Below are 25,562 nucleotides of genomic sequence, written 5' to 3'. Positions count from 1 at the left end.
CCTACAGCCAGCTTGCCATAACTCCCTGAGATCTCCCAGGTGGTGGCAGCTTCCTCTGACAGGTAAGGCCACACGGTGGGGACACACAGGGACCACTGGTGGTGGAAAGGAACAGGGGCTTTGCTTCTCATGGACAGACTGGGGTCAACTTTAGCACCCTGAGGTGGGCTCGGGGGTGAGGGTGGGCCCTTAAGATTCTAGAAAGAGCAAGGAGCCGCACAGGTCTGTCTGGGCCTCCAGGGAGAGACATTTGCAGGCCGCTCGTCTGTGACCCCCCCACGCTGGGTGTCGCTTGCCCTGGATTGCCCAGCGCTGAGACAGGTCTTGGGGCTCAAAGTTTCTAGACTTAAAACCAAGACGATGGCAGACAGATCTCACGATTCTCTTTCCCCTCAGCTCATCTCTTTGCCAGTTTCCTCCTCATTTGAAGTGGTTTCTTTCGTTCTTTGTGTCACCCTTCCCCAGAAACTTCTAGGACCTCAGGGGCCTCACCTCCTGGATCCCAGGTGTGAGCCATAGTGTCTGGAATTGAATGGGCAGAGGCAGAGGCAGGCCCTGGTCACAGGGGGACACCTCCCCTACACAAGGACTGGCCTCCCCATTGGTCCCGTTCAGCAACCACCAGGCGCAGCCCTGTACCTTAGGGCACACTGGCCACCCTCTTTCAGGGTCGCCCGCTCAGACGTCCTCCTGTGACTGAGCCCTGGAGCAGAATGGGCTGCCGCCTATCTAACCCTGAGCCTTCCCCTGCTGGGGAGGTAGGCCGGTGTCCTCTGACTAAGGGGAGGCTCCTGCCTAGCTCAGAGGTGAATGACTGGGAACTGAGACCCTGGGGCTCCCTAAAGCTGTACCCCAAGAATCATAAGGCAGCAGATAGGAAAGATGGCTGGAAACAGCAGTGCCCTAATTCCTTCCAGAATCCCACAAGGGGCTCCTATTCTGCAGTTCTGTCTTTCACCTTCAGTATTGTTTGTTGAGCACCTACTATCAGCTAGGACTGGCGGTCACAATGACAAGTCTGTCTGTGTTGGGGAGCTCATGGACCTCGGGTCTGTAAACAGATCTTTTCATCATGATGTGGTCTAGGGCAAAGAGAGACATCAATCCAAGGTTGAGGGCAGGTGGGGAGGCCTGCGGTTTTGGAAAGAACTGGAAGAACTGAAATCTAAATTGAGTCAAAAAGCATGTGTGTTGGGCAAGCAGGACAGGTGGGGAGGGGGTTGTTAGAGGGCATGGCGGGTGCAGGCAGGGGTGAGAGGCAGCCGGTGGCCAGGGCCAGCAAGCAGGCTGGTATTTCTAGAGGGCATCAGAAGGACAGGGTGTTGGGGTAGAGGGCAGAGAGTTTAGCTGGACAGAAAGACAGGACAGAGCAGGAGTCCAGGACGCTGCACAGATGGCTGACTTTGGGGTCTCGGGGTGAAGGTATCCTTTTCCCAGGCTTGGGACATAGAAGAGAGGTGCCTAGGAGTGAGGACGGTCAATGAATTGACTGGTTGAACACAAGAGAAAAGTGAGCACAGATCCAACCAGGGGCCTTGCCAGCTGGGTCAGGGCAGTGAGGAACCTGTACCTTCCCTGTAGTTTAGGGGAAACAGCGGGGCTTAGGAGTCCCCCAGGGCCAAGGGGAGAGGCACCTGCACTGGCCCACATGAGCAGGGGGCCGGAGCAATTGGGGCCGGCCAGGGGATAGCCCAGGCCGCCTTTCAGAGCCAGCTGTCCCTGGGATCCCCTTGCTCACCCTGTCCCTAGCAAGGCTGCCTATTCAGGTTTCTGCAGCCCCAGCCTGCTTTCTCTCCAGGGAGGGCAAGTGAACCCTGAATGTCCTCTCAGCTGGACTGGACCTTCCCCTCATGTCTACCACTAATTCCTCCAGCTTCGGAGCTGCTCCTGGAGTCAGGGCAGGCCCTGGGGGAACATCAGAGGTCATCTATGTAGCTGCCCACACTCCCAGCTCCTGGGTGAGGGAGTGAGGTCCGTGGTCCACAGCTGCCAGAGTCCATCTAAGAGAAAGGGGCGATTGGAGTACTCAGACTGGTTCTGCTGAACCTGGGCTTCCGTGGGACTCCTAGTGTTGAGACCTGATGGAGGGGCGGTGGCCTACAGGGACACCATGAGGAGTTCTGCCCAAGGGACACCTAAAAGCACGCAGCAAGACACCTGTGATGGATGTGTGGTCCAGATCAGCAAAGGGGACTGATCAGACTGGGCTACCAGCTTGGCCCCCAAATCCCAGAGCACCAGAGAGAGCAAACTCCCCTCGGGGCTCAGGACAGCAAGTCTCCAAGTGACCATTTATTATTCCAAGATGTGACTCAGTGTCAAAGTGCAAGGAGAGATTAGCTGCAGAGATCTGCAGCTGTCAGTATGCAGGGGCTGAGCCCCGGGGGCCACATGACCTTTCATTCATTAGTCACTTGTCCAAGGAGCAGTCAAGCAGGCGACTCCTGCCAGGCTGGGGGCAGGGCTATGGAGAGTAGGGTGGGGGAACTGGGGATGAGACTAAGCAGGGGCAGGAGGTTCTCCACCCTGGCTCATGTCAGGATCCCTGGGGAAATTTCAGAGCACCCACATTCCACCTTCCAGCAGCAGAAAATAAAGCAGCCAGGCCCAGAGTTCACTTTTGTTAATTAAATCTAAACCCCCTGGGGCCTGAGCTCCCGAGCATCAGTATTTTTAAAAAGCTCCCAGGTGATTCGGAGCAGCAACTGGAGCAAACACGGCTATAGGTCAAAACAAAGCACCCAGCAGGCAGGAGAAACCTGGAGAGGGCGTCTTCTAGCTCAGTGTGTGGTTTACTCTGTCATTCATTCATTCATTCATTCATCCATCCACTCACCCATCCATCCGCCCATCCTTCTCCAGTCTCCCTTATCCATTCATTCATCCAGCAAGAGACTCGTACTTCGCTACAAACTGGAGTTAGTACTGAGCAGAGGTAGATGGTCCTGGCCCTTGTGAGGTCTACATGTTGTGGACCACCGGAGCAGTGATGGAAGGGTTTATAGGAGTAGCTGGGGAGGGACAGGAAATTATTGCATATACATTTTCTTTTCTGTTCTGTTCTGTTCTTTTAAGTACTGGAGATTGAACCAAGGTCTGTCCATCTGTCTGTCTGTCTCTCTTTCTCTCTGTTCTTCTCTTTCTCTTTGGAGACAAGGTCTCACTATGTAGGCCAGGCTGGCCTCAAACTCATAGCAATCCTCCTGTCTCAGCCTTCCAAATGCTTGGATTACAAGTGTGCACCACCACTCCTGGCCATAGCCTCTTTAATTTTTTTAAAAAATTTTTGATACAGAGTCTTGGTAAGTCACTAAATTCCCTGGGCTGGGCTTGAACTTTTGAACCTGTTGCCTCAGCCTCCCAGAGTGGTGAGATTATAGGGATTTGCTACCAGGCTCTAATGCACACACTTTTTTTTTTTTTATTGTGGTAAAACTACTTCTACAATTTTCCATTTTACCTACCTTAAAGCACACAGTTCAGTGGCATTTAATATAGTCACAATGTCATGCAAACATCACTGTTGTCTAGTTCCAGATGTCTCCACCATCCCAAATAGAAACTCTGTCCCCATTAGCAATTGCTTCCCACGTCCTCTACTCCAGCCCCTGGCCACTCCTGCCTCTATTTCTACAGATTTTCCTGTCCTAGACATTACATGTAAATGGAGTTATACAATACGTGGTCTTTTGTGTCTGGTTTCTTTCACTTAGCATAAATTTCTCCTGTGTATCAGTACTTTATTCCTTTTCATAGCTGAGTACACTCCATTGGGTAGATACACCCCTTTGTGTTTATCCAGTTATCTGCTGATGGACATTTGGGCTATTTCCACATTTTGGCTATTGTGAATAGAGCTGCTATGAATTTCAAGTACAAGTTTCTTTTGTAATATTGGTTTTCAATCCTACTGGGTGCATATACTTTCAAGTTCTTTATTCTCTTAGAAACTCTGTTTATTTATTTAGGCTTTTTGAGACAGAGCCTTGCTATGTAATTCAGGCTGATCTTGAACTTTCTATGTAGCCTCGGCTGGCCTTGAATGTGAGGCAATCCTCCTGCCTCAGCCTCTCAAATGCTGGGATTACAAGCGTGTACCACCACGCTCAGCTCTGTATGATTTTCTTTTTTTTTTTTTTTTGTTTTTTGTTTTTCTGGTACCAGGGATCGAACTCACGACCTTGCGCTTGCCGGGCAGGCGCTGTGCCGCTGAGCTAAATCCCCAGCCCCTGTATGATTTTCTTTAAACCAACCATAGCATTGATAAAAAAAATTTTCAAACACAGAAATTGTCAGGGGCTCGATAAAGAAGGGCTTTGAGTGCCAGGCTAGCGGGGTGGTTGTACAGCAGGTGAAAGGGAGTCAGGGAGTTGTTTGAGTTAAACAGGATCGTGACCACAGCTGGGGCAGAAGGTTGGAGACCCAGCCCTCAGCCATCAGGGCCCAGAATGGGGAGTTAGCTCCCCTTCTGCCTCCAGACACTGGGCCTGCAGCCTCCAAGCACATTGTGCCATCTAGGTCTGGGCTGGAAGGGCAGAACCAGAAGCCCAGGACACTCCCAGCTCTGCAGCCTGATGCCCACCTATCTTCTTCCCTAGACTCCTCCACCATGACCAACCTGAGCTCCCAAGTCAAAAGCTCCCTCAACATCACCACCCCGGGCGTGCAGATATGGAGGATCGAGGTGAGCCTGCTATGAGAGAGGGCAGAGGGGAGGGAGAGTCTGGGGTGCTCTGTTGCCTTCAGCCCTGCCCCATGGCTTCCCGGAGCACCTGCTGCCACCTGTTACTGGCTCCGCCCCTCACTTCCGGCATCATCCGCACCCTGCTCCGCCTCCTCCACACTGCCCACATCCCCTCTTCCTCACTTTCGCCTTTTCTCTGTTTCTTCCCCATCTGTCCCTCAACTTCCTCTGCACTTCTTGCCCTTATCATCTCTTCCTGTCTCTGCTTTATTTCCTTTCTCCTTTCTCCTGTGTCTGTGGATTTTCTTTCTTCCATCTCCCTTTCCCCTGCTCTCAGCTTCCTCCTGGAATGTACCCCCCGGTCAGCTTCCTCCTGGCATGCATCCCCCCGGTCAGCTTCCTCCTGTGCCCCTGACCTCATTCTCTCCTCAGGCCATGCAGATGGTGCCCGTTCCCTCTAACACCTTTGGGACCTTCTTCAATGGTGACTGCTACGTGGTCCTGGCTGTGAGTGGTCGGGCAGGGGTGGGAGCTCAGCAGATAGCAAAGCCCACGGTGGTGTTGGGGTGGGAACACGAGGCTGGGACAGTGGGGAGAGACAGCATTTCCAGTGTGCCAGGTGCCCAGACCAGGAACCTCATAGGGGTCAGAGGCCTGCATGGGTAAGAGGTTCTTGCTGCCCTGATGCCACTGAGCTCACAGCCCGGGCAAGTGGGGGGACCTTCTGAGTTGGTGCAATGCCACCTCACCCAGCCCTCCATTTCTAACATCCGTAGTCATCTTCATATCACTTTTTTTTTTTCATATCACTTTCTTGATTTTGCCACATGCTTGTACCCCCTGCACTATGAAGGCGTTTATATTTTCATTTATTTTTTTTTAATTTTTTTTTATTTTAAAGAGTAAAAGAAGGATAACATAATAATGGGGGGGCTTACCAAATTACAAAGTGGTAGGAAATTATCAATGGTTATTGTTTTACATATTGTTATCTACAAGATAGTTTCTCAGGATATATTTTCCTTTACATTGACTCTTTTAGATGCACTTATGTAACATTATAAGTGTACATCATTAAGTGAAAGGTGGTGTTATGTGTCATAGACATAGTCTCTAGGAAGTATTAAAGTATTCTCATCATTTCACAAGCAGTCACCCTCCATGTCTAGAATATATCAGTGGGTTCCTCCAATCACAGATTGAAAATGTCCAGAAAAAAATGTCTGTGATTGAGCATTTTCTTGTCATTATTCCCTAATCAATACAATATAACAACTTTTTCCTGAGCACTTATACTGCATTACATAGTAGAAGCAATGCAGAGATGGTTTTAAGTATATAGGAGGAACTGGGCATGGTGGTACATGCTTGTAATCCCAGCACTCAGGAGGCTGAGGCAGGAGGATGGAGAGTTCAAGGCCAATCTGGATTATACAGTAAGACCATATCTAAAAAAAAAAAAAAGTATAAGGGAGAATGTGTATAGATTACATGCAAATACTCTGCTTTTGGAAAATGCTCTTGTAGTCTAAGCAAGTTATTTCCAAGATGAGGAGAGGGAGGCTAAGAGAAAGGAAGCCACCTGCCTCCCACCTCAGTCAGGGACAGAGCTGGGTGATGATTCAGGGGCCCTGACCTCCAGCCTAGTAGCTCCCCTGTGCCAAGCTCCCTGATACAGCCCCCGTGAGTGTGGGAGACGGAGTGGGGCAGGGGCTGTAGAAGCTCAGCGCCTCAGACACATTGGACACCGCTCTCCCCAGATCCACAAGACCGCCAACAACCTGACCTATGACATTCACTACTGGATCGGCCAGGACTCGTCCCAGGATGAGCAGGGAGCAGCTGCCATCTACACCACCCAGATGGATGACTTCCTGAAGGGCCGGGCTGTCCAGCACCGGGAGGTCCAGGGCAATGAGAGCGAGGCCTTCCGTGGCTACTTCAAGAAGGGCCTTGTGTAGGGAGGGGTGTGCTGTGCTGGCTGGAGACAGACTCCTGGTGGGGGATGGGGGCCGAGCTGAAGAAGCAGAGATGCTGGGACCCAGGCAGTGACCTGGGGCTGGGAAGGGAGGCCAGGGGCACCCACAGGGGGCATTTGCTGATTTTCTTTATCTTCTACTCCGTACCTTTATTTCTATTGCTGCTCTATCCTTGGCCCTGTCCCTTTGAGCATGCTGTGAGCTGTCTCTGGAGGCTCTTCTGAAATCCTGCGGTTCCAAGTACTGTGGATTTCTCTTTTTTTTTTTAAAACTCATGCTTGCCAGGCAGGCACTGTGCCAGTGAGCTATATCCCTGGCTGTGGGTCTCTATAAATCAGCCCCTATCTGAGTGTCCTGGAGAGCCCCGTGCCTAAGGGGGCTGCAGGATGTCACACCAAGCCCCCTCCCCTCTCTGGCTAAGAGGCAGATGCCTGCCCCTCTTCTCTAAGCAGGACTTTTACCCTAAAAACCCATATTTTCCAGAAAAGTCTGAAATCCTTGGAGACATGCGCTCTAAAGCCAGTTGCTCCTGGCCTGTAGGACAGGCTGGGCCTCTCCCCACCCTCCCTTTCGTCTTGCTCTCCTCTTCCACACTACTGTCCACTCTGCTGGGCACCTGAGCAGCACCTCGCTCTTCTTTTCTTCCACGTCAGTCCCCCGCCCTCTGGGCCCTGGCCTTCTTGACCCCATCTTTGCAGGCCTTGGTGCAGGAGTGGGGCTAGGGTGAGAGAGTGAGGACTTGGGGTGCAGACTTAGGAGCCACTCACTGCCAGGGTTACAAGCAAAGGCGGGCCACAGCCTGGCCTCACACCTGCAGGATCCCCGCAGTGACTGCTTCCTTGCGGTTTGCACCCTAAGCATCTCACTCATCACATGTCCACACTGGGCTCCGAGGTGGCCCCAAGGGCAGCCAGGCAGCCAAAGACGGGGCCCAGGGGACCCGCTCAGCCCTGTTCTCCTGGGTGGACTCTTCTCAGGATCCAGAGGGGGGGTGTGGCTTCCGGCCTGAAGAACGTGGAGACCAACTCCTACAATGTCCAGCGGCTGCTGCACGTCAAGGGCAAGAGGAACGTGGTGGCCGGCGAGGTGTGAAGCTCCCTGGGGCACTGGTGGGGGGGCGCTGAGGAGAGCTGACATGCAGGGAGGGGTGGCCGGGAGGTGATGCTGATGGACGGACCTGTGTGGGGTCCGGGCCATCCCTGTGCTCCCTAGGTGGATATGTCCTGGAAGAGCTTCAACCGAGGAGACGTTTTCCTCCTGGACCTCGGCAAGCTCATCATCCAGTGGAATGGTCCAGAGAGTAACCACATGGAGAGACTCAGGGTAACCCTGCCCGAGCATCACCCTCCTGCAGTTTCAGTACCTGCCCTGCCCCAGGCAAAATTGCCAAACCTCTGCCACAGCCAGACCAGCTCCCCAACCCCTGCCCCTGCAATTGGCTGAGTGTTGGGCACAGAACCTGAGTCCCCACACGCATGGGAGAGGTGTGGTGGAGTTGGTATGTGTGTGCTTGTGGCTAGACCCCTTGGGTGGAAGGAGTCCCCACAGTGTGGCAGACCCCAGGCCAAGCCTTGGGATCCAGGGGTGAGTGACAGCGGCAGAGGCTTGCTGTCCAGTGGGGCCCAGGCAGGAGGGAAGACCTGGGGTGCAGAGAAGCTTCTAGGAGGCAGTAGGGGGAGAAGGCCCTAGGGCAGGAAGGAGTTGGCTGGCAGGGTCCACCAGTGCAACAGGAACTGGAGAGCAGGTGCAGGTCTCACAGGGCAGCTTATGTGGCCAGATGTCTGTGGACTTAGGTTTTCTGTCCCATGCCTTGAACCATTGAAGGTCATCTGACCTCTACGGGGAGGCCGAGGGACATGTCGCAGTCAGCAGGGAGACTATGCCCACGCAGGTGCAGCAGAGGCCAGAGGTGCCCAGGCCCAGTTTAGCAGGTGGAATCTGCAAACTTACCTGGGTGCTGAATGAGGAGTGAAGGGAGGGAGGAGGGAGGCTTTGAGCTGGAGAACCGTGAGGTCAGGCAGAGTCCTGCCTCCTGGGGTGGAGAAGATCGAAGTTTTGGACATCTGAGAAGTTGGATAAGTAAGACAAGCACAGAGAGAAGCAAGGCGTCGCCTGCCTACACAGCCTGGGACCCAAGAGACAGCCTGGGAGGGGCCTTTAGCCGCAGAGGGGGGTGAGCCGCAGTGTGTGTGTATAAGGGTGTGAGCACATGTGGGACTGTGTGTGAATATGCACGTGTTCATGGGAACTTGTGTGAGACTGCTGTGGGTGTCAACATGCTTGTGCATGTGTGTGAGTATTTGTGAGGCTGTGTGTGCACTGAGCGTGCACGTATGCTTTGGGACAAAGATGCTGGGTACAGTACTCCGATCCTCAAGGCTTAGCTCTTGTGGAAAACAATGTCTAAACAAAATGCCTGGCAAGTCCCCCAGACACCCTCCTGCCAGATGAGGCAGCCCGCTTTCCCCCTTCTCTCCTCCACCTTCCTCACACACCTTAAAAACCCACCCCCAGCTTTTATGGCTGCCGTGAGGTGGCCAGGGGCTTGCCTGGCAGGTTTTGGGGCTGGAAGACACGGTTTTGTCCCCTGCCATCTTCTGTGGGTGACCTGCGACCTTTCTGCAGGGCATGACCCTGGCCAAGGAGATCCGAGACCAGGAGCGGGGCGGGCGCACCTATGTGGGCGTGGTGGAGGGGGAGAACGAGGCGGCCAGCCCAAAGCTGATGGAAGTGATGAACTACGTGCTTGGCCAGCGCATGGAGCTGAAGGCAGCCATCCCCGACTCAGTGGTGGAGCCGGCACTCAAGGCTGCCCTCAAGTTGTACCAGTGAGCACTGGCTGGGCTCTTCCTGGGGGCTAGGGACTTCCAGGGTGGGTAAGGTGCCCTGGCTGAGGGGCTTGGGCCCTCCCGTTTATACCTCACTTTATCCTGCAGTGTGTCTGACTCAGGGGGAAAGATGGTGGTTAGCGAAGTTGCCACGCAGCCACTCACCCAGGACCTGCTCAGCCATGAGGTGAGAGGGCTGAAGGACACCTGGCCTCAAACAGCCTGGTCCACCTCTCCCCATGCAGGGTGTTCTTACTTCAGGGTGCTGGGACAGGCGTGGAAGGGAAGGCTGACCCAGCCAGTGTCCCCAGCACCATGAGGCTCTCAGCTGGTTTTCTCTCCTGACTCTAGGACTGTTACATCCTGGACCAGGGGGGTCAGAAGATCTTTGTATGGAAGGGGAAGAATGCCAATGCCCAAGAAAAGAAGGAAGCCATGAACCAGGCCTTGGTAGGGAGAGACAGGGACTGGGGAGAAGGGTCAGGCCTGTGAGGGAAGCAGACAGCAGCAGGAGGCCAACAGTCTGCGACCAGGGAAGATTCTGGAAGGACAGGGCTGGAGGTGGCCCCACCTAGCTATTGGGGCTGAGGGGCCATTGTGTAGCCATCTTGAGGAGTTCTTTGCATACCAGAAAGCCAACCACTAGGCAACCTGGGGCTCCTCAGGATCCGAGCTGTCACCGCCCCATGCTTGGTTTACAGAAGGAACAGGGAGGCTGAGGCAGGAGGATTGCAAGTTCAAGCCCAGCCTGGGCAATTCAGTGATTTGAGACCGTGTCTCAAAATAAAAAATAAAAATAAAAAAGGGCTGGGGATGTACCTCAGTGTGAAGGCACTGGGTTCAACTCCCAGTACTACACAAAGGGACCTGGGTCAGCTCACATCCAGGGCCAAGTCAGCGTCTGGAGTGATTGTTGGAACTGGAGTTAGTAACCCGAATGGGCTCGAGGTCAGTGTTGGATTGGGGCATGGGTTCAGAGTTGTAGTAAGGGACTGAGCATTACGGTTAGGGGGAGGTGGGGTCAAACTAGGGGTCAGATTTGGCCTTGAGGTTGGGATCAGAGTTAGATTTGGGGTCAATACAGCGGTGCCTCGGTTCATGAACTTAATTCTTTCCATGATTCTGATCGGAAACTGAACTGGTAAGGCTCCACTGTATTAGGTTCAGGGTTAAGGTCAGATGAAGCTTGAGGTGGTTTCAGGTTTGACCTTGCAGCTGCGTTGCAGTGAGGTTAGGTTTGGGGTTAGCACTGGGATTGTGGCCGGGGGAAGGTCTGACAGCGGATTTGGCTGGAGGTAGAGCTGGGCTTTGGCTTGCACTGGTTTTGGGGGTTGGGAAAGAACAAGGCTGCCAGCTGCCCCCTCTCTTTCCAGAATTTCATCAAAGCCAAGCAGTACCCCATAAGCACGCAGGTGGAGGTGCAGAATGACGGGGCCGAGTCAGCTGTCTTCCAGCAGCTCTTTCAGAAGTGGACAGTGCCCAACCGGACCTCAGGCCTGGGCAAAACCCACACTGTGGGCTCCGTTGGTGAGGGCTGGATTAGGGCAGTGGAGGAGTCCAGAACCAGGAGCTGGGCCAGTAGAGGAATTATGTGGATTCCAGGCATACTTTACCCTGGTCAGAGCTCTTCCCAGTAGGGTGCAGACCCCAGGGGTTTGCCATGGATAAACTTGAGTATCACACAGAAGAAGCTAAGAATGACCTGCCTTTCCTTTGTAATAGGGTTAGCCCTCCCTGGGAAGCAAACAGCTTCTGTATATGATATTTGCTGGGGTCAAGCTCCAGGCTGGGCCCTTGGGGGGAGGGTGAAGGGAAAGCACAGCCCCTGTCATAGATGTCAACACTTGATGCCTGAATGCTGCAAGGGTCAAGATGGGCGGATCTACAAAGCTAAAGCCTAGCTGTTGTCCATGCCCCACCCCCGGCTGTGGCTTCTCTGGGAGTCTTTGATGAAGCAAACATATTAGAGTCATGGAGATGTGATTCAGTGCTATAGCTCTGCTGTTTTTTACCTTTGCAACCTTGGGTGAGCTGCTTAATCTCTTCTAGCCTCGGTTTCCTCATCTATAAAATGGGTCTAAATTATAGCCATTACCCAGGGCTGTTGTGAGGACCTAGGGGACCTTGGCTGGTGACAGTTGGTGTCATGATTCCCCCCACTCCAGCCAAGGTGGAGCAGGTGAAGTTTGATGTCGCATCCATGCACGTGCAGCCCCAGGTGGCTGCCCAGCAGAAGATGGTGGACGACGGGAGCGGAGAGGTGCAGGTGTGTGTGTGTGATGGGGCTCATGCTGGGTGGAGACGGGGCGGCAGAGGCTGGCCAGGACCCCACTCTAACCCGATACTGGCCCCAGGTGTGGCGCATTGAGAACCTAGAGCTGGTGCCCGTGGAGTCCAAGTGGCTAGGCCACTTCTACGGAGGTGACTGCTACCTGCTGCTCTATACCTACCTCATCGGCGAGAAGCAGCATTACCTGCTGTACATCTGGCAGGTCAGGATCCAGCTTGTCCCACACAAGCCCAGCCTGCTCAGCTGCTCTCTACCATGCAGCTGTTATCGTGCACGGGTTGAATGCCCCTGGTGATGGGGAGCTCACCCCCTCCAGAGGCAGCCCATTTTATCTGGCAGCAGCTTTGGCTGCGAGATCCCAGTGAGTGCTCCCATTCACCACCCTTCTCTGCATCTCCCTTCCAATCCCCATCACCGCTGCACATTCCCTTCCCCTGCTCTGCCTGGGGGTCCTGCGTCCAGATGGGAAGGAACAGGGAGAGGCTTGGCTGCAGGCGGTGAGTGGTGTGGTCACTCCCAGAGGGAGGAGCAGTAAGGAGGAGAAGAGCAGACTGGGGGTCAAGGCTGAGGTTGAGGTAGGTCAGGGCTGGGCCAAGGCTAGAGTTGGAACTGAGGTTGAAGTCAGGTTGGGTTGGGCTCTGGTGGGGAGGCCTGTTGGTCTGGGGCCAGGTCAGAATAGGGGACAGAGTTGTCACTGAGACTCCACCCTATCCCTTCCTTCTTGTTCATCCCCAGGGCAGCCAGGCCAGCCAGGATGAAATTGCCGCCTCAGCCTACCAGGCTGTTATCCTGGACCAAAAGTACAATGATGAACCGGTCCAAGTCCGCGTCCCCATGGGCAAGGAGCCGCCCCACCTCATGTCCATCTTCAAGGGACGCATGGTGGTGTACCAGGTGTGGCGGCTGGGCTGGGGCAGGTGGGGGTCCAGGAGACAGGGAAGGGGCTGTGGGGAGGTTTAGGGCAAAGCCCATTCATTCCTCATAGGAGAGGACCCTTCAAGGTGCTATCACTTGTGTGGAACTGGTGACAAAAAACAACAAATTAGTCTATTCTTTTTTTTTTTTTTTTTCGGTACAAGGAATCAAACTCATGACCTCATGCTTGCCAGGCAAGCACTGTGCCACTGAGCTATATGCCTGGCCCCCCACTTAGTCCCCCACTTAGTCTAGAAGTATGCATAATGGGTTGGGTGCAGTGGTATACGACTATACTCCCAATTCTCTAGGAGGCTGAGGCAAGAGGATGGCAAGTTTGAGCCCAACCTGAGCAGGTTAGCAACTTAGCGAGACTCTATCTCAAACATTTTTTAAAAAATTTTTTTTGGTTAATTTCTGAGACAGAGTCTTGCTATGTAGTTCAGGCTGGCCTTGAACTCACTATATAGCACAGGCTGGCCTTGAACTTGCAGTGATCCTCCTGCCTCAGCCTCCTGAGTGCTGGGATTACAGGCATGCACCCCCATGCCCAGCTTTTAAAAATTCTTTTTAAAGAGCTAGGAATTAAGCTCAGTGTAAAAGTCCTGGATTCCATCTCCAGTCCTGAAATAAAGAAAGAGGAAAAATAAAAGAAACATCCATAAAAAGCCCTCGCCATGGGCAAGTACTGTCTGCCCTCCATGCTCCAATTCCTTGAATCCTCTACATGAAAAAGGCTAGGTTATACTATACCTTATATATGTCTGCCAGAATGATGCACCTGTCCAAACTGTGCTGGTGTCTTCCAGCAAAATGAAATAGACACGGCATGCAGCTGTTTAAGCAATACTCTTTATTGAGCACCTTCTAAGTACACAGTCCTTTGTAACCAAGCAAAGACAGGGGCGGCAGGCTCCTACTACTGTCTCTGGGAGCGGATGGGCACATGATTGTGTTCAAAGCCACGCAGGGTACAGTCCTGCGAGCTTGGGCGAAGAATTCATGGTGAGAAGGGGGTTTGCAGGGGTCCTGGATATCTAGCTGAAGGGCTTAACGGGGCTCAAATGAAGGCTTGCAATTTAGGGGGCTCAACAAGGCCCACAGCAGGGGCAGGAGGAAGGCCCATGGGGGGACAGTGAGAAGCCTGGCTGAAGGACCCTGGGAGCTGGATACCGAGTGAGCTGGAGGCAGCTGGCCTCCTCATCATGTGAGGGGTTCACAGCCCGGCCGAGGGCTAGGATTTAGTCTTAAAGCAGTGGGGAGCTGCTGAGGAAGAGTGCGAGGAGCAAAGCCAGGCTTGGAAAGATTAGCCTGGCTATGGTGCGTGAGAGGAGCTGGAGGGGTGGGGAGATCTCACCCACCTCTCTTTCTCTGGCTCTCTCTGTGCCCCCCCTTTCCCAATCGCCCCTCTTCCTGCTGTCCCGCACTGCAGGGAGGCTCCTCCCGAGCTAACAGCTCAGAGCCTGCGCCCTCCACGAGGCTGTTCCAGGTCCGGGGAACCAATGCCAACAACACCAAGGCCTTTGAGGTCCTGGCCCGGGCCACCTCTCTCAACTCCAATGACATCTTCGTTCTCAAGACCCCGTCCTGCTGCTACCTGTGGTGCGGGAAGGTGGGTGCTGGGCCCAGAGGCTCCCTTTCGGGCTTCGGTGCGGGGAGCCCCCAGCCTCAGAGCAGACAGGGTCAGGCAGGAGTCCTGGCCCACCAGGTCCCACTCGCTGGGTCCCCAGCTGTCTCGTAGCTGTCTCCTTCTCTGCCCCTCCTCTGACTGTCCCCAGATCCTCTGCCTTTATGCCAGAACCCGTCCCTTGTTTGTCACAGGTCCCCATAGGTCTGTGTCTTGGGCTCTCAGTACCTGCGCCTGTTGCTGTCTCTCCTATTGTCCTTGTGGTGGGGATCCACAGCTTCTTGCAGTCCTCTAACCTTCTGTGCACTCCCTGTCTCCTCTGCTGTTGCCTGGAGTACCAGGGACAGAAGAGGGGATGGAGAGCTGTCCCCACGGGGCTGTGTGCTTGGGACCCTGGTGCAGGAGAGCTCTCTCAGAGCCTGGGCAGGGCACGCAGAAGGGTGGGGAGGGGTGGGACCCAAGATGTCTCCTCCAGCACCGCCGACCCCCTCTCTGCCCAGGGCTGTAGCGGGGATGAGCGGGAGATGGCCAAAATGGTTGCTGACACCATCTCCCCAACGGAGAAGCAAGTGGTGGTAGAAGGGCAGGAGCCAGCCAACTTCTGGATGGCGCTGGGCGGGAAGGCCCCCTACGCCAGCACCAAGAGGTAACTGCACCACCACCTCCAGCTCATGCCTGACAATGAAGGACCCTGTCCCAGAGCCTGCAGCAGGTGTGGACGGAGGATTTTGTGTACCGGGCCCCTAGGCTGATGAGAAGGCCAGGGATACCCAACGGCCTTGAAGTCTTTGGGGCACAGTGCTATGACCACACTGCTCACCAAGGGATCCCCAGGGCCTAGAGCAGGGGGACCTTCCCTGGCAAAGGGCTTTCCTAGCAGAGAGTCAGCTCAAAGAGAGGGGTAGGGATGACTATTTGCCCTTCAAGAAGAAGGTGACAAGCTGGGCACTGTGGTGCACGCCTGTAATGCCAGCACTGAGGAGGCTGAGGCAGGAGGATTGCTGCAAGTTCATGGCCAGCCTGAGCTATAAAGTGAGTTCAAGTCCAGCCTGAACTGTATAGTGAAACCCTCTCTCCAAAAAAAAAAAGACAAAAAGGAGGAAGAGGAGGAGGGGGAGGAGTGGAGAGGTGGAAGGGGAAGAGGAGAAAAAGGTGCCAGAGTGCAGCCCTGCCCTTTGGTACTGGCCTTAGGCCTGGAATATTGTGGAGAACCAGCCACAAACCTCTTTTTGTTTTTGTTTTTTGTTTTTTTTTCCCCTGGTACTGGGAATCAAACACACGACCTCTCATTTGCCAGGCAGGCCACAAACCTCTTTCAAATGGGTTTTGGGGCTGGACTGTACCTCAGTGGTAGAGCACTTGCTTAGCCTATGCAAGGTCCTGAGTTTATCCCTAGTACCCAAACAAATCCAAAAGGCAAGTGTTTTGTCAAGAGTATGTCTATGAGCCCCAGCAGGAGGGATAGAGGGAAGATAGCAGAAAACTTCCTACCAGGGCTATGAAATGCACGTTCAGAAAAGCAGTGCAGATCCCCGGCTGGAGCACTCTCAGGACAGGAGGGGATTCTTTCGTCCTTCATAAGCTGGGGCATCTGGTGAGAAGATGCCTTTCCATGCCTGAGTCCCTCAGAGTTCTTCTCCTTAAGCCTCTGCCCCCCACCTCCTCCTGCCAGCTTGGTCTTCCCTCTACTCTGCAGGCTGCAGGAGGAAAACTCGGTCATCTCCCCCCGGCTCTTCGAATGCTCCAACCAGACTGGGCGCTTCCTGGCCACAGAGATCCCCGACTTCAATCAGGATGACTTGGAGGAGGATGACGTGTTCCTGCTGGATGCGTGGGATCAGGTAGGATCAAGGGCCTAGGGACTGCCCTTCCCCCAACCTCGATCCTCAGGGTTCAGTAAGAATCAGTGTTTTCTTGGAATGGAATTAGGAACAGCAGGGACTGAAGCAAAAGAGGAAGCAGGGGTATTGTGCCTAGAGGGGCTGGATTGGGGCTGGGGATTTAGCTCAGAGGCACAGCACCTGCCTGGCAAGTGCAAGGTCATGAGTTCGATTCCCAGTACCAGAAAAAAACAAAAAAAAAAATCAAAAAACAAAAAACAACAAAACTTCAGTGACAACAAAAAAACTTTCAACTTCAGTGACAATAGAGGGGCTGGATGGAGCCGAGGTCATTTAGCTGGGTAGCGGCAGGGTCAGGGCTCTACTAGTGGACATCTGGGGTAAATTGAGACAGAGCCCTGTGGGCCAGGGAGGAGAGGAAGGCCTGACTGCTGGGGCTCTCCACAGGTCTTCTTCTGGATGGGGAAGAATTCCAATGAGGAGGAGAAGAGGGCTGCGGCTACCACCGTGCAGGAGTACCTTAAGATGCACCCCAGCGGCCGAGACCTTGACACCCCCATCATCGTGGTGAAGCAAGGACACGAGCCCCCCACCTTCACGGGCTGGTTCCTGGCTTGGGACCCCTTCAAGTGGAGTGTGAGTGGCCCCAGCCCAGCCCGGTCCTCATAGCTCACCATATCACCTCGAGGCACAGTTGCAAGGGTGGGCAGACTCCCGCAGGCCTTTCTGTTCCTTTGGGATACATGACCTGCTTATTTGTAAAAGGCTTACAGGGAGCTTAGAGTAAAAACTAGGACTGCAGGAAGGCCATTAAGCCCCCTAGTGAGGGATAGGGAAGGAAATTTATTAAAAGAACAACAGCAGAAAGAAGTTAAACTGCTTGTGGTGGTACATACTACCTGTAATCCCAGCACCCTGGGAGGCTGAGGCATGAGGATTGCAAGTTCAGCCCAGCCCGGGCAGTTTGGTTACTTAGCAAGATATTGTATCAGAATGAAAAATCAAAAAATGGCAAAAATGTATATCAATGTGAAGGTTCAATCCTCAATACTACAAAAAACAAAACAAAAAAAGCAGGCTAACTGTGGTGCCTAGTTTGTAGACTATATTTAGAGCCAAGCTGCTGTATCTGACAGGTAAAGGTCATACATATTACAGGTAAAAGTCATATTTTTATATTAATTAGAATTTAGCTGGGCATGGTGGCATATACTATAATCCCCATACTATAGGGACAGAGGCAAGAGGATGGAGATTTTGAGGCCAGTCACGGCAGCATAGCAAGTCTGAGGTCAATTTGGACTACACAGTGAGATCTTGCTCCAAAAAATAAAAAAATTCAGTCCCTTTGTTAGTTGTATTTTTTTCCCCAGTACTGATTTTTTTTCCTTCCCCAGTATGGAAAATTGATTTCAGGGTCTTTGTACTGAGCTTTATCCATAGCCCTTTTTAAATATTTTTATTTTGAAACTGTCTGGCTAAGTCACTAAACTGCCCAGGCTGAGCTTGAACCTCTATGATCCTCCTGCCTCAGCCTCCTAAACTTCTGCTTGCCACAGTTTAAGTGTGACCAGTGCCTGCCATGTTGGAAAGGGTAGGTAGAGAACATTCCCGTTGCCACAGAAACTTCTCCAAGGTAGTGCTGACAGCAGACACATTGTTTCTAAAGGACAGACAAAACTGGTGTGGTGGCAGGCATCTGTCATCCTAGCACTCGGGTGGCATCAGATCTCCCTGATGTCATGCCACATGAGTGCATGAATGAAGGAATGAGCTGAAGGAGAAGGCTGTGCAGACTCAGGGTGACAGAGGGGCTGCCAGGCTGGGGCAGTGAGGTGGCTCTGAGAAGCTCTGGCCTTGGGATTTCCTGCCTTGCTGTTTGCTGGATCTCTCCTCAGGACTAAACTCAGACCATCAGCATCAGCTATGGAGATCTTTGAGTGCATGTGCGCGCGCGCGCGCGCACACACACACACACACACACACACACACACCCACCATTTTTGAGGACAGTGAGTTCTCCATGGCCCTAAACTCATCTGTCATGTAATTTGGAGCCCCCAGAGCCACCAGCCAAGGCCTCTATTTGTCTGGGTTCCCCACTTCCTACCAACTGGGCTTGCATTTTGCTGAGTGCCAGGCCCTGGAGGTGGGCTGAAAGGGGGCTTCTTCTGCTCCCTGCCCTCCTCTAGGGCAGAGCTCCCTTCCTGCACCCCAGGACCCCTGAGCGCCCTGGAGCTTGAGCAGTGTGGGAGAGTTCTCAGTGCTGCCCGGGGCTGCTTGTGTAGCCTCTGCGGGGTGAAAGGGGCTCCTCTCCATCCATGGCAGGCAGAACCAGGACAGACATCAGCCTCGCCTAGGGCCCCTTAGGTCACCCCAGTCTCACCTCCTCAGAGGCCAACTTGGGCCTCAGCCTGAGGCATGCTCTTCCTCTTCTCAACACCTGGCCAGGACCCAGGCCCTTCAACTCTGGAAGGAAAATGGCCTTTTGTCTCCTCTTTGAGATCCAGGTCTGATCTGCTATTTACTTCACACACAGAACTCCAAATCCTACGAGGACCTGAAGATGGAGCTTGGGAACCCGGAGGACTGGAGCCAGATCACTGCCGTGAGTACAGGGGAGGGTGACTGCGCCCCGAGTGGGATGGGGAGCAGTCAGAGCCAAGAATGCTCCATAGAAGAGGCTGTGTCCTGTGCTTCCTTCCTCTCTCCTCCTGCTTCTTCCAGATGTTCTTGCTGTTGAACTGCAGTGCCTCTAGCTGTTTTGTCTCTCTGTTTCCTAGTGAAATGGTTTCCAGTTATTTTTCGCCATGCTGGAGATCAAACTTAGGCCTTCATCTATGCTAGGCAAGTGCTGTGCCACTGAATTATATCCCCTGGCCCAGTTTCTGATTTTTATTAGGCAGAGGTATCTGGATGATATTAAATTGCAGATTTCAAGACCCCCAAGTATTCTGGTTCATCGAGTTTGGCTCTGCATCTAGGAATCTGTATGTTTTAAATAAAGGGCCCTGTAACTCAGTGACTTAGCAAGTTCTGTCTCAAAAGAATAAGAGAAAGGATAAGGGATGTAGCTCAGGGCGAAGGCCCTCAGTTCAATTCCCAGTGCCGCCTAAGGACTGCACTTTGGGAACTAGTGACAACTCTCCACGTCTTGCTCTTGAGATCGCTGCTCCCAGCAGAATAAACGTGCCTCCTCTGGTTGTTCCATGAGTTAACAGACGCGTATTGAGCCCATAGGCCTGGGGTATGGGAATTTGAAACGAGAGCCTTTCCTGCTAGAAGTTCATGGGCTCACGGGGGAGACAGGACAGAGGCGACTCTGCAGAATAGCATCAGGGGCCTGGAAAGAATTTCCCGGGCTCATGGGGGCAGTCAACACCCACAAGCCCTGCACCCAGAGGCTGAGAACCCCACTGCACTTGCCAAACCTTTCCTGGTGGACGAACAGTGCAGACTGGAAAGGACAGACAGGTCAAAGCTAAGTGAATGTACGATGACACTATCACAACAGATGAGAGAGAGAGAGAGCGTCATAAATACCTAGGGTAGATTTCAAACTCTGGAGGGAACCGTGAAGAAGTTAATAAGTCATTGAATGAAATAGTCACCCGACTGACACTTTGGTCAGGTATAAACCACTAAGCTGGTAGCTGCAGGGTCCAATCCGGATGATATATTCTTAAAAGGAGTGTGTGTGTGTGTGTGTGTGTGTGTGTGTGTGTATCTGCGTATGTCTATGTGTGTGTGTGGGGGGGCCCAGTGGGCCAGGCCCTGGAAGTCTTCTTGAGGGTGGTGCCCTAACTAGTGGCTTTCTTTCCTCTTGTAGGAGATCACAAACCCCAAAGTGGACATGTTCACCGTCCATACCAACTTAACTTCTGGGCCTCTGCCTATCTTCCCCCTGGAGCAGCTAGTGAACAAGCCGGTGGATGAGCTCCCCGAGGGCGTGGACCCCAGCAGGAAGGAGGTGGGTATGGCCCTCACTGACAGCACCTGGAGATCTGGCCAAAGGACCTAAATTCCCCCTGAGGGCACTGGGTGCCAGGGTCACCCTGGTGAACCAGACAGACCTGTCCCTCCCACTTCCCTGCCAGCTTGTATACCTGGGGGACAGAGATCAGAGAAGCCTGAACATAATGATCATTCCAGTGCTAAGTGTCACCAAGATAAAGTACAGGGGCCAGGGTCAGTATTACAAAAAGGAGCCTGATTTAGTCAAAATTTTCCTTCTGAAATGTGCACAGGATAGATAGATTGATGGATTGACTGATTATTTTAGACAGGGCCTTGTTAAGGTATTCCAAGATGGCCTGAATTTGAACTTGGGATGCTCCTGCCTCAGCATCCTAGAGTACTGGGATTATAGGCATGCATCAGCACACCCAGTTGAGATTTACATTTTTAAAAGATGGCTCTAAGCCAGAGAGCAGCACTCTGGAAGGCTGAGGCAGGAGGATAGTGAGTTTGCAACCAGCTATCCTGAGCAACTTAATGACTTAGTAAGACCTTGTTGCAAAATAACAAATTTTATTTAAAAAAGGGTTTCAGCGTAGCTCAGTATGAAGGCCCTGAGTTCAGTCCCCAGTAGAAATAAAATATTGGTCTGGCTGCTCAGTGAAGAATAGACTGGAAGATGGCAAGAACTGTCAGGAGAGGCAATAGGAGAGCAGGTCCCTGTCATGCTGTGTGGTTGTCCTGTCTTTTGAGGCACCTGGGACTCACCCAGATTGAGGCGTATGAGAGGCCAGCAATTCAGAGGACTTGGGGCAGAGCTGGAGCCCACTACTCCACATATGGTGCAGCTGGTATTGGCAGTGCAGGGGCAGGTCTGGCGGGACTACAGCAGGAAGAGCTGGTCAAAATCTCTTTGCCTGCCTGCCCTGCTCTCTTCCTCCTCCTCCTCCTCTTCTTTTTCTCTTCTTCCTGCTTCTCCTTCTCCTCCTCCCTTCCCCTCCTTTGTTTTTCCTCTTCCTCCCCTTCCTCCCGCCCCTACCCTCTGTCCTGGGACTGAACCCAGGCCCTCATGCACGCTAGGCAATGTGCTAGGCAATGCTTTACCACTGCTTGAAGGACACTGTCCCGTGAATCCTATTCTCTTGGATTCTCCCATCTGGCCAGTGGCTGGGAGCCTAGGAAGCACCTGTGTCCTTACTGCATCATCGGGATGTTCCCAGAATAAGTGACACCTAGCCCAGGTCCTCGTACATGAAGTGCTTTATTAATGAAAGCTGTTACTGCCTATTTTACATCCAAAAAAAGCAGGTCCAGCTGGAGGGGAAGTGGTTTGTGTGATGTGAACTAGCTAGCTAGAAAGCCAGAATCAAGTCTTCTAGCCAGGCCTGGTGATGCATGCCTTTAATGAAGCATTCAGGAGGCGGAGACAGGAGGATCACAAGCTCGAGGCAAGTCTGGGCTACACAGTGAGTTCAAGGCCAACCTGGAATACATAGTGAGACCCTGTCTCAAAAACAATGACAAGAAGAAGAAAAATTCAGGTTTTCTGAGTGCTAGTTTTACCATCATGTTACATGCCAAAAAAGGACATATATTCTGTATTTCTAAAGAGAAGGGCAGCCAGTGTTAAAGATAGCCCATTATGTGAGAAGAAGTTGAAGAAACAATTTCCCAGTTGAGGAAGCCTCAGATTTTAATAGCAGTTACCTGCAGCTGATTTTTTAAAAATCATGGAAGTAGGTGTTTCCTTGTGAGAGAGCTGAGAGTTCAATATCAAGTGTGGAGGGGAGGAGAGGTTTTCAGAGCTCTCTGGCTGCTGTAAACTCAGAAGGTGACCAGTGACAAGAGTGGGGTGGTGGGCCTGGGTGCAGGCAGTAGACAGAGCATAATCTAAGGGTTGAGCCTCAGTGATAAAATCCAGGAAGGTGGGTATGGGTGAGGCTGGTAATCAGCGGGCAAGACCGTGGTGTTCAAGAGCACAAGCCATGGAAAGACACAAGTCCACTGGGATGGGCAGTCCTTGCTATCTAGCTTGAAAGATCAGAGTCCAGGAGTCCTGGCAGAGCCAGGCTGAGCCAGAGAGGGAACTGTGCAGCCACTTTCAGGGACGGGGGACACGGTAGTCATGGCTGTGAGGAATCTGCTGATGCCCAAAGTGATTATGTTTATTCTCTTCTTCCAAAACAAAGTCTTCGCTGCCCTGCTGGGGGAGGGGAAGGCTCCTAGGATCCAGCTCTCAGGAGCCTCAGGGAGAGAATGCCCAGGGGAGGGAGGTGAAGCTAATGACGGGCTAGAGAACTAGGGCATCAGACCCACCTGAGCTTGAAACCTATCCACAGTGCTTATGAAGGAGCGATGCAATGCAGGGCTCTCTGGGAGTCAATAAATGTCCCCTAGAGCACTCTGCTTCAGTGGAGCAGCCCAAGATCTCAGGGAAGCTCACTGTGCTCATCCCTGTCCCACCTACCTCTCCATGCCTTCAGGAGCAGAGACGAAGGCCGAGAGATGCTGTTTCATACTTACTTTAATTTGGGCCCTTATTTGGGTGTACCTAGAGGGTAGTTAGCTGCCTTACCTAGCATTATGATAATACTATCCTAGAGCTGGGAACAAGGGTGGTTTCAATCAATTCTCTGCCTTATAAAGATCCCTGTATTAGCTTTCTTGTGGCGGAGACACAATACCTGACACCTACAACTGAAAGGAGGAAAGGTTCAATTCGGCTCATGGTTTTGAGGACTTCAGTCCACGGCTGGCTGACTCCAAGGCAGGAACACATGGCAGGAGGGAGCGGTGAAACAGCTGCTCAGTTCATGGTGGCTTGGAAGCAGATGGGAACAGAGCCAGAGAGGAATGAGTGAGGGACTGAATGAGTGAGGTCACACTTTCATGACCCACTGACACATCCAGGATTGTACTTCACTAATCTGCTGGGCATTTCTTAAATCAATGAGGGTGACATATCAGGTTAACAGCCACAATACCAAAGGCCTGGGCAGGTAGTGAAGCTAAGAGTAAAAAGGTAAAATTGTGCAATCTAATCTTTTGAACATTCACAAGATGAGAGGAGTTGGCACACATCATTTACTCTAATATTTTGTTTTCTACCCAACATAGCGAGGGAAATCTGACTCTCAATACGTGAGGCAGCCTTCCTGGCTTCTCCTCTTAGAATCCTTCCCCTGGCTTGGGTCTCCCTTCTGCAGCTACCCTCCCACCATCTAAGCAGAACCACAAGTCCAGGAGGGAAGATGGCAAGGGCTCTTCATAGTGTGCCTGAAACCAGTCAAGGCAGAAATCAGGGTGGTGCAGAGGAACCTGTGCTGGAATGACCTTGACTTTCTTGAGCACTGGCTTCGACATCTAAACACAGGAGCATAGTGGCCCTCAGTGTCCGTGGGGGATTGGTGCTGGGACATCCCAGGATACCAAACAATGCTCAAGTCCTATATAAAATGGGGGTAGTATTTGCATATAATCTATGCCGACCATCCTGTACACTTTGTTTGAAACAGGGTCTCACTGTGTAGTCCAAACCAGACTTAAACTTGCTAGAGAGCTCAGGCTGGCCTTGAAACTGCAATCTTCCTGTCTTAGCCTCCTGAGTGCTCAGATTACAGGCACATGTCACCTGCATACTTTAGATGACTTAAAATGCCTAGATCAAAATAAATGCTGTGTAAGTAGCTATTATACAATAATATGTAGGGAATTTTATAAGAAAAAAATTTATTCATGTTCAGTACAAATTTCTGCCCTAATATTTTCAATCTAGTTGGTTGAATCCATGGATACAGAACTCACTGATAGGGAAGCGACTGTATTTGGGTCTGCCTATCTTCATGCCTCAGCAGTACTCATGTCAAACTGTTGCTTGCTCTGCCCCCTAGGACCGTTAGGCCTACTTCCCTTGCAGCTGGTCTGCTAACTTGCTCCGAAGCTAGAGAGCCACACGTCCTGTGGTGGCAGTGAAGCTTGTCCATCCACACTGGGCGGAAGTCCTGGTCTGGGGCTCATCTGCTTGTTTTGTGGGCTGGGCTATGATTTATGAAGGTAGATGAGCCAGATCCCCCGCCATACTCTTTTCTATGTAGTAGTATTGTCATCCTCATAAAAAAATATAAATTGGCCTTCATGAGATTTCTCTCATTTTATGGAAAGGATAACTAAGGCCTTAAAGAGCAGCAATTCCTTAAGTCAGTCAAAGGTCCTGATTCTTATTTGTAGACTAACATAGATTTGACCCTGGTAGGAAGAAAGGCAGCCCTCTGTATGTTCCTTTCCTCTCAGGGAACTCCAAACTGCCGCTGCCCGGGTCCCCAGTGCTTTCCTGGCTCTCACGTTGTTTGCTCTTGCTCTTCATTTGATTGATTCTCTGCCACACCTGTATGACTCAGTCCACCAAGCCTGGGAAGGCTGTGACCTTTGTCTTCTGGCCCTTCCTCTCCTAGGAGCACCTGTCTGTTGAAGATTTCACTAAGGCTCTGGGAATGACTCCAGCGGCCTTCTCTGCCCTGCCCCGATGGAAACAACAAAACCTCAAGAAAGAAAAGGGACTATTTTAAGAAGCAAGAGTAGTTGTGGTTGTAAGGCAGCACCCTACCCTGCTTTGGAGGCTCTGTCATTATTACTGGTTTTAGTCCCACGCCAACTTTAGAGAACATACCCAGCTGCCCCCGTGAGGAGGCAGCGTGTGGCAATGCCACTTTTGTTTAGTAATCTACCCACTCCCTCAGAAAGATGCCGCCTCCCCGAGGAGCCTGCGACCTGAAGAAGGCCAGACTGTTTTTCTCCTGGACATCACATCATTTCTAACCATCCTGTTCTAGAGCTTTCCCTCCTTAGAGGGGCAGCCCAACACTCCCACATTAAGAGTTGTGAGGCACTGCCCAGTTTTTTTTTTTTTTTTTTTTAATCTACAGCAGGTGGGCCGAAGCACTGTGCAGTTTTACATCTTTCCCACTGTAATGGCCTCTGCATTTCACATGTGCTTTCCTCACTACCTTACTCAGGTGCTAAGTTAAAGAGGACCCCTTCTTTGGAGTGCTGAGTGGCCTAGGAGATTGCCTTCCTGGGTTACACAACACTCACTAAATAGTACTTAGTGAGAACAGCACATCCACTGGTTCTAGGCCTGAGGCCTAAAGCAAAGCATGACATGAAATGCTAATGGCTTCTCACCCGGTGCCTCCCTCTAATGAGGCAGTTACCCAGAAGCCTCTGCAAAGCTTCACAGGCTCCTCGGAAGAAAACCATAGGAACTCAGTGGTTACGACCGCCTAACATCAGGCTTGCTGCATGGGAGTCCAGGCAGGCAGCCAACGAAGGTGACGTCCACTTCACACTGGCGTTAACGGTGTCTGCAAGAGTGTGTCCTTTTTAAAAGTAACAGTCAAACCAACAGCAGGTTAATAAAGGCTTTAATTTTACACACCAAAAAA

The 25,562-nt window shown here is 52.2% G+C and overlaps 1 protein-coding gene across 1 annotated transcript; it reads left to right on the top strand.

Moving 5' to 3' along the window:
• Vil1 (villin 1) lies at window positions 1-25,562 on the top strand. The gene is made up of 20 exons (XM_005395646.1): window positions 1-62; window positions 4,599-4,684; window positions 5,117-5,191; window positions 6,445-6,641; window positions 7,641-7,749; window positions 7,876-7,986; window positions 9,289-9,491; window positions 9,600-9,678; window positions 9,843-9,941; window positions 10,865-11,018; window positions 11,657-11,757; window positions 11,846-11,983; window positions 12,517-12,675; window positions 14,129-14,308; window positions 14,824-14,969; window positions 16,020-16,164; window positions 16,612-16,800; window positions 18,704-18,772; window positions 19,994-20,134; window positions 24,573-25,562. The coding sequence occupies exons 2-20, from the start codon at window positions 4,610-4,612 to the stop codon at window positions 24,684-24,686; spliced, it is 2,484 nt and encodes an 827-aa protein (XP_005395703.1). The 5' UTR covers window positions 1-62; window positions 4,599-4,609; the 3' UTR covers window positions 24,687-25,562.

This window comes from Chinchilla lanigera, unplaced genomic scaffold (assembly GCF_000276665.1).
Source record: "Chinchilla lanigera isolate Chin_1 unplaced genomic scaffold, ChiLan1.0 scaffold00052, whole genome shotgun sequence".
Classification (NCBI taxonomy): Eukaryota; Metazoa; Chordata; class Mammalia; order Rodentia; family Chinchillidae; genus Chinchilla; species Chinchilla lanigera.
The sequence above is the reverse complement of the archived record's forward strand: the minus strand, read 5'-3'. Positions and strand labels throughout refer to the sequence as shown.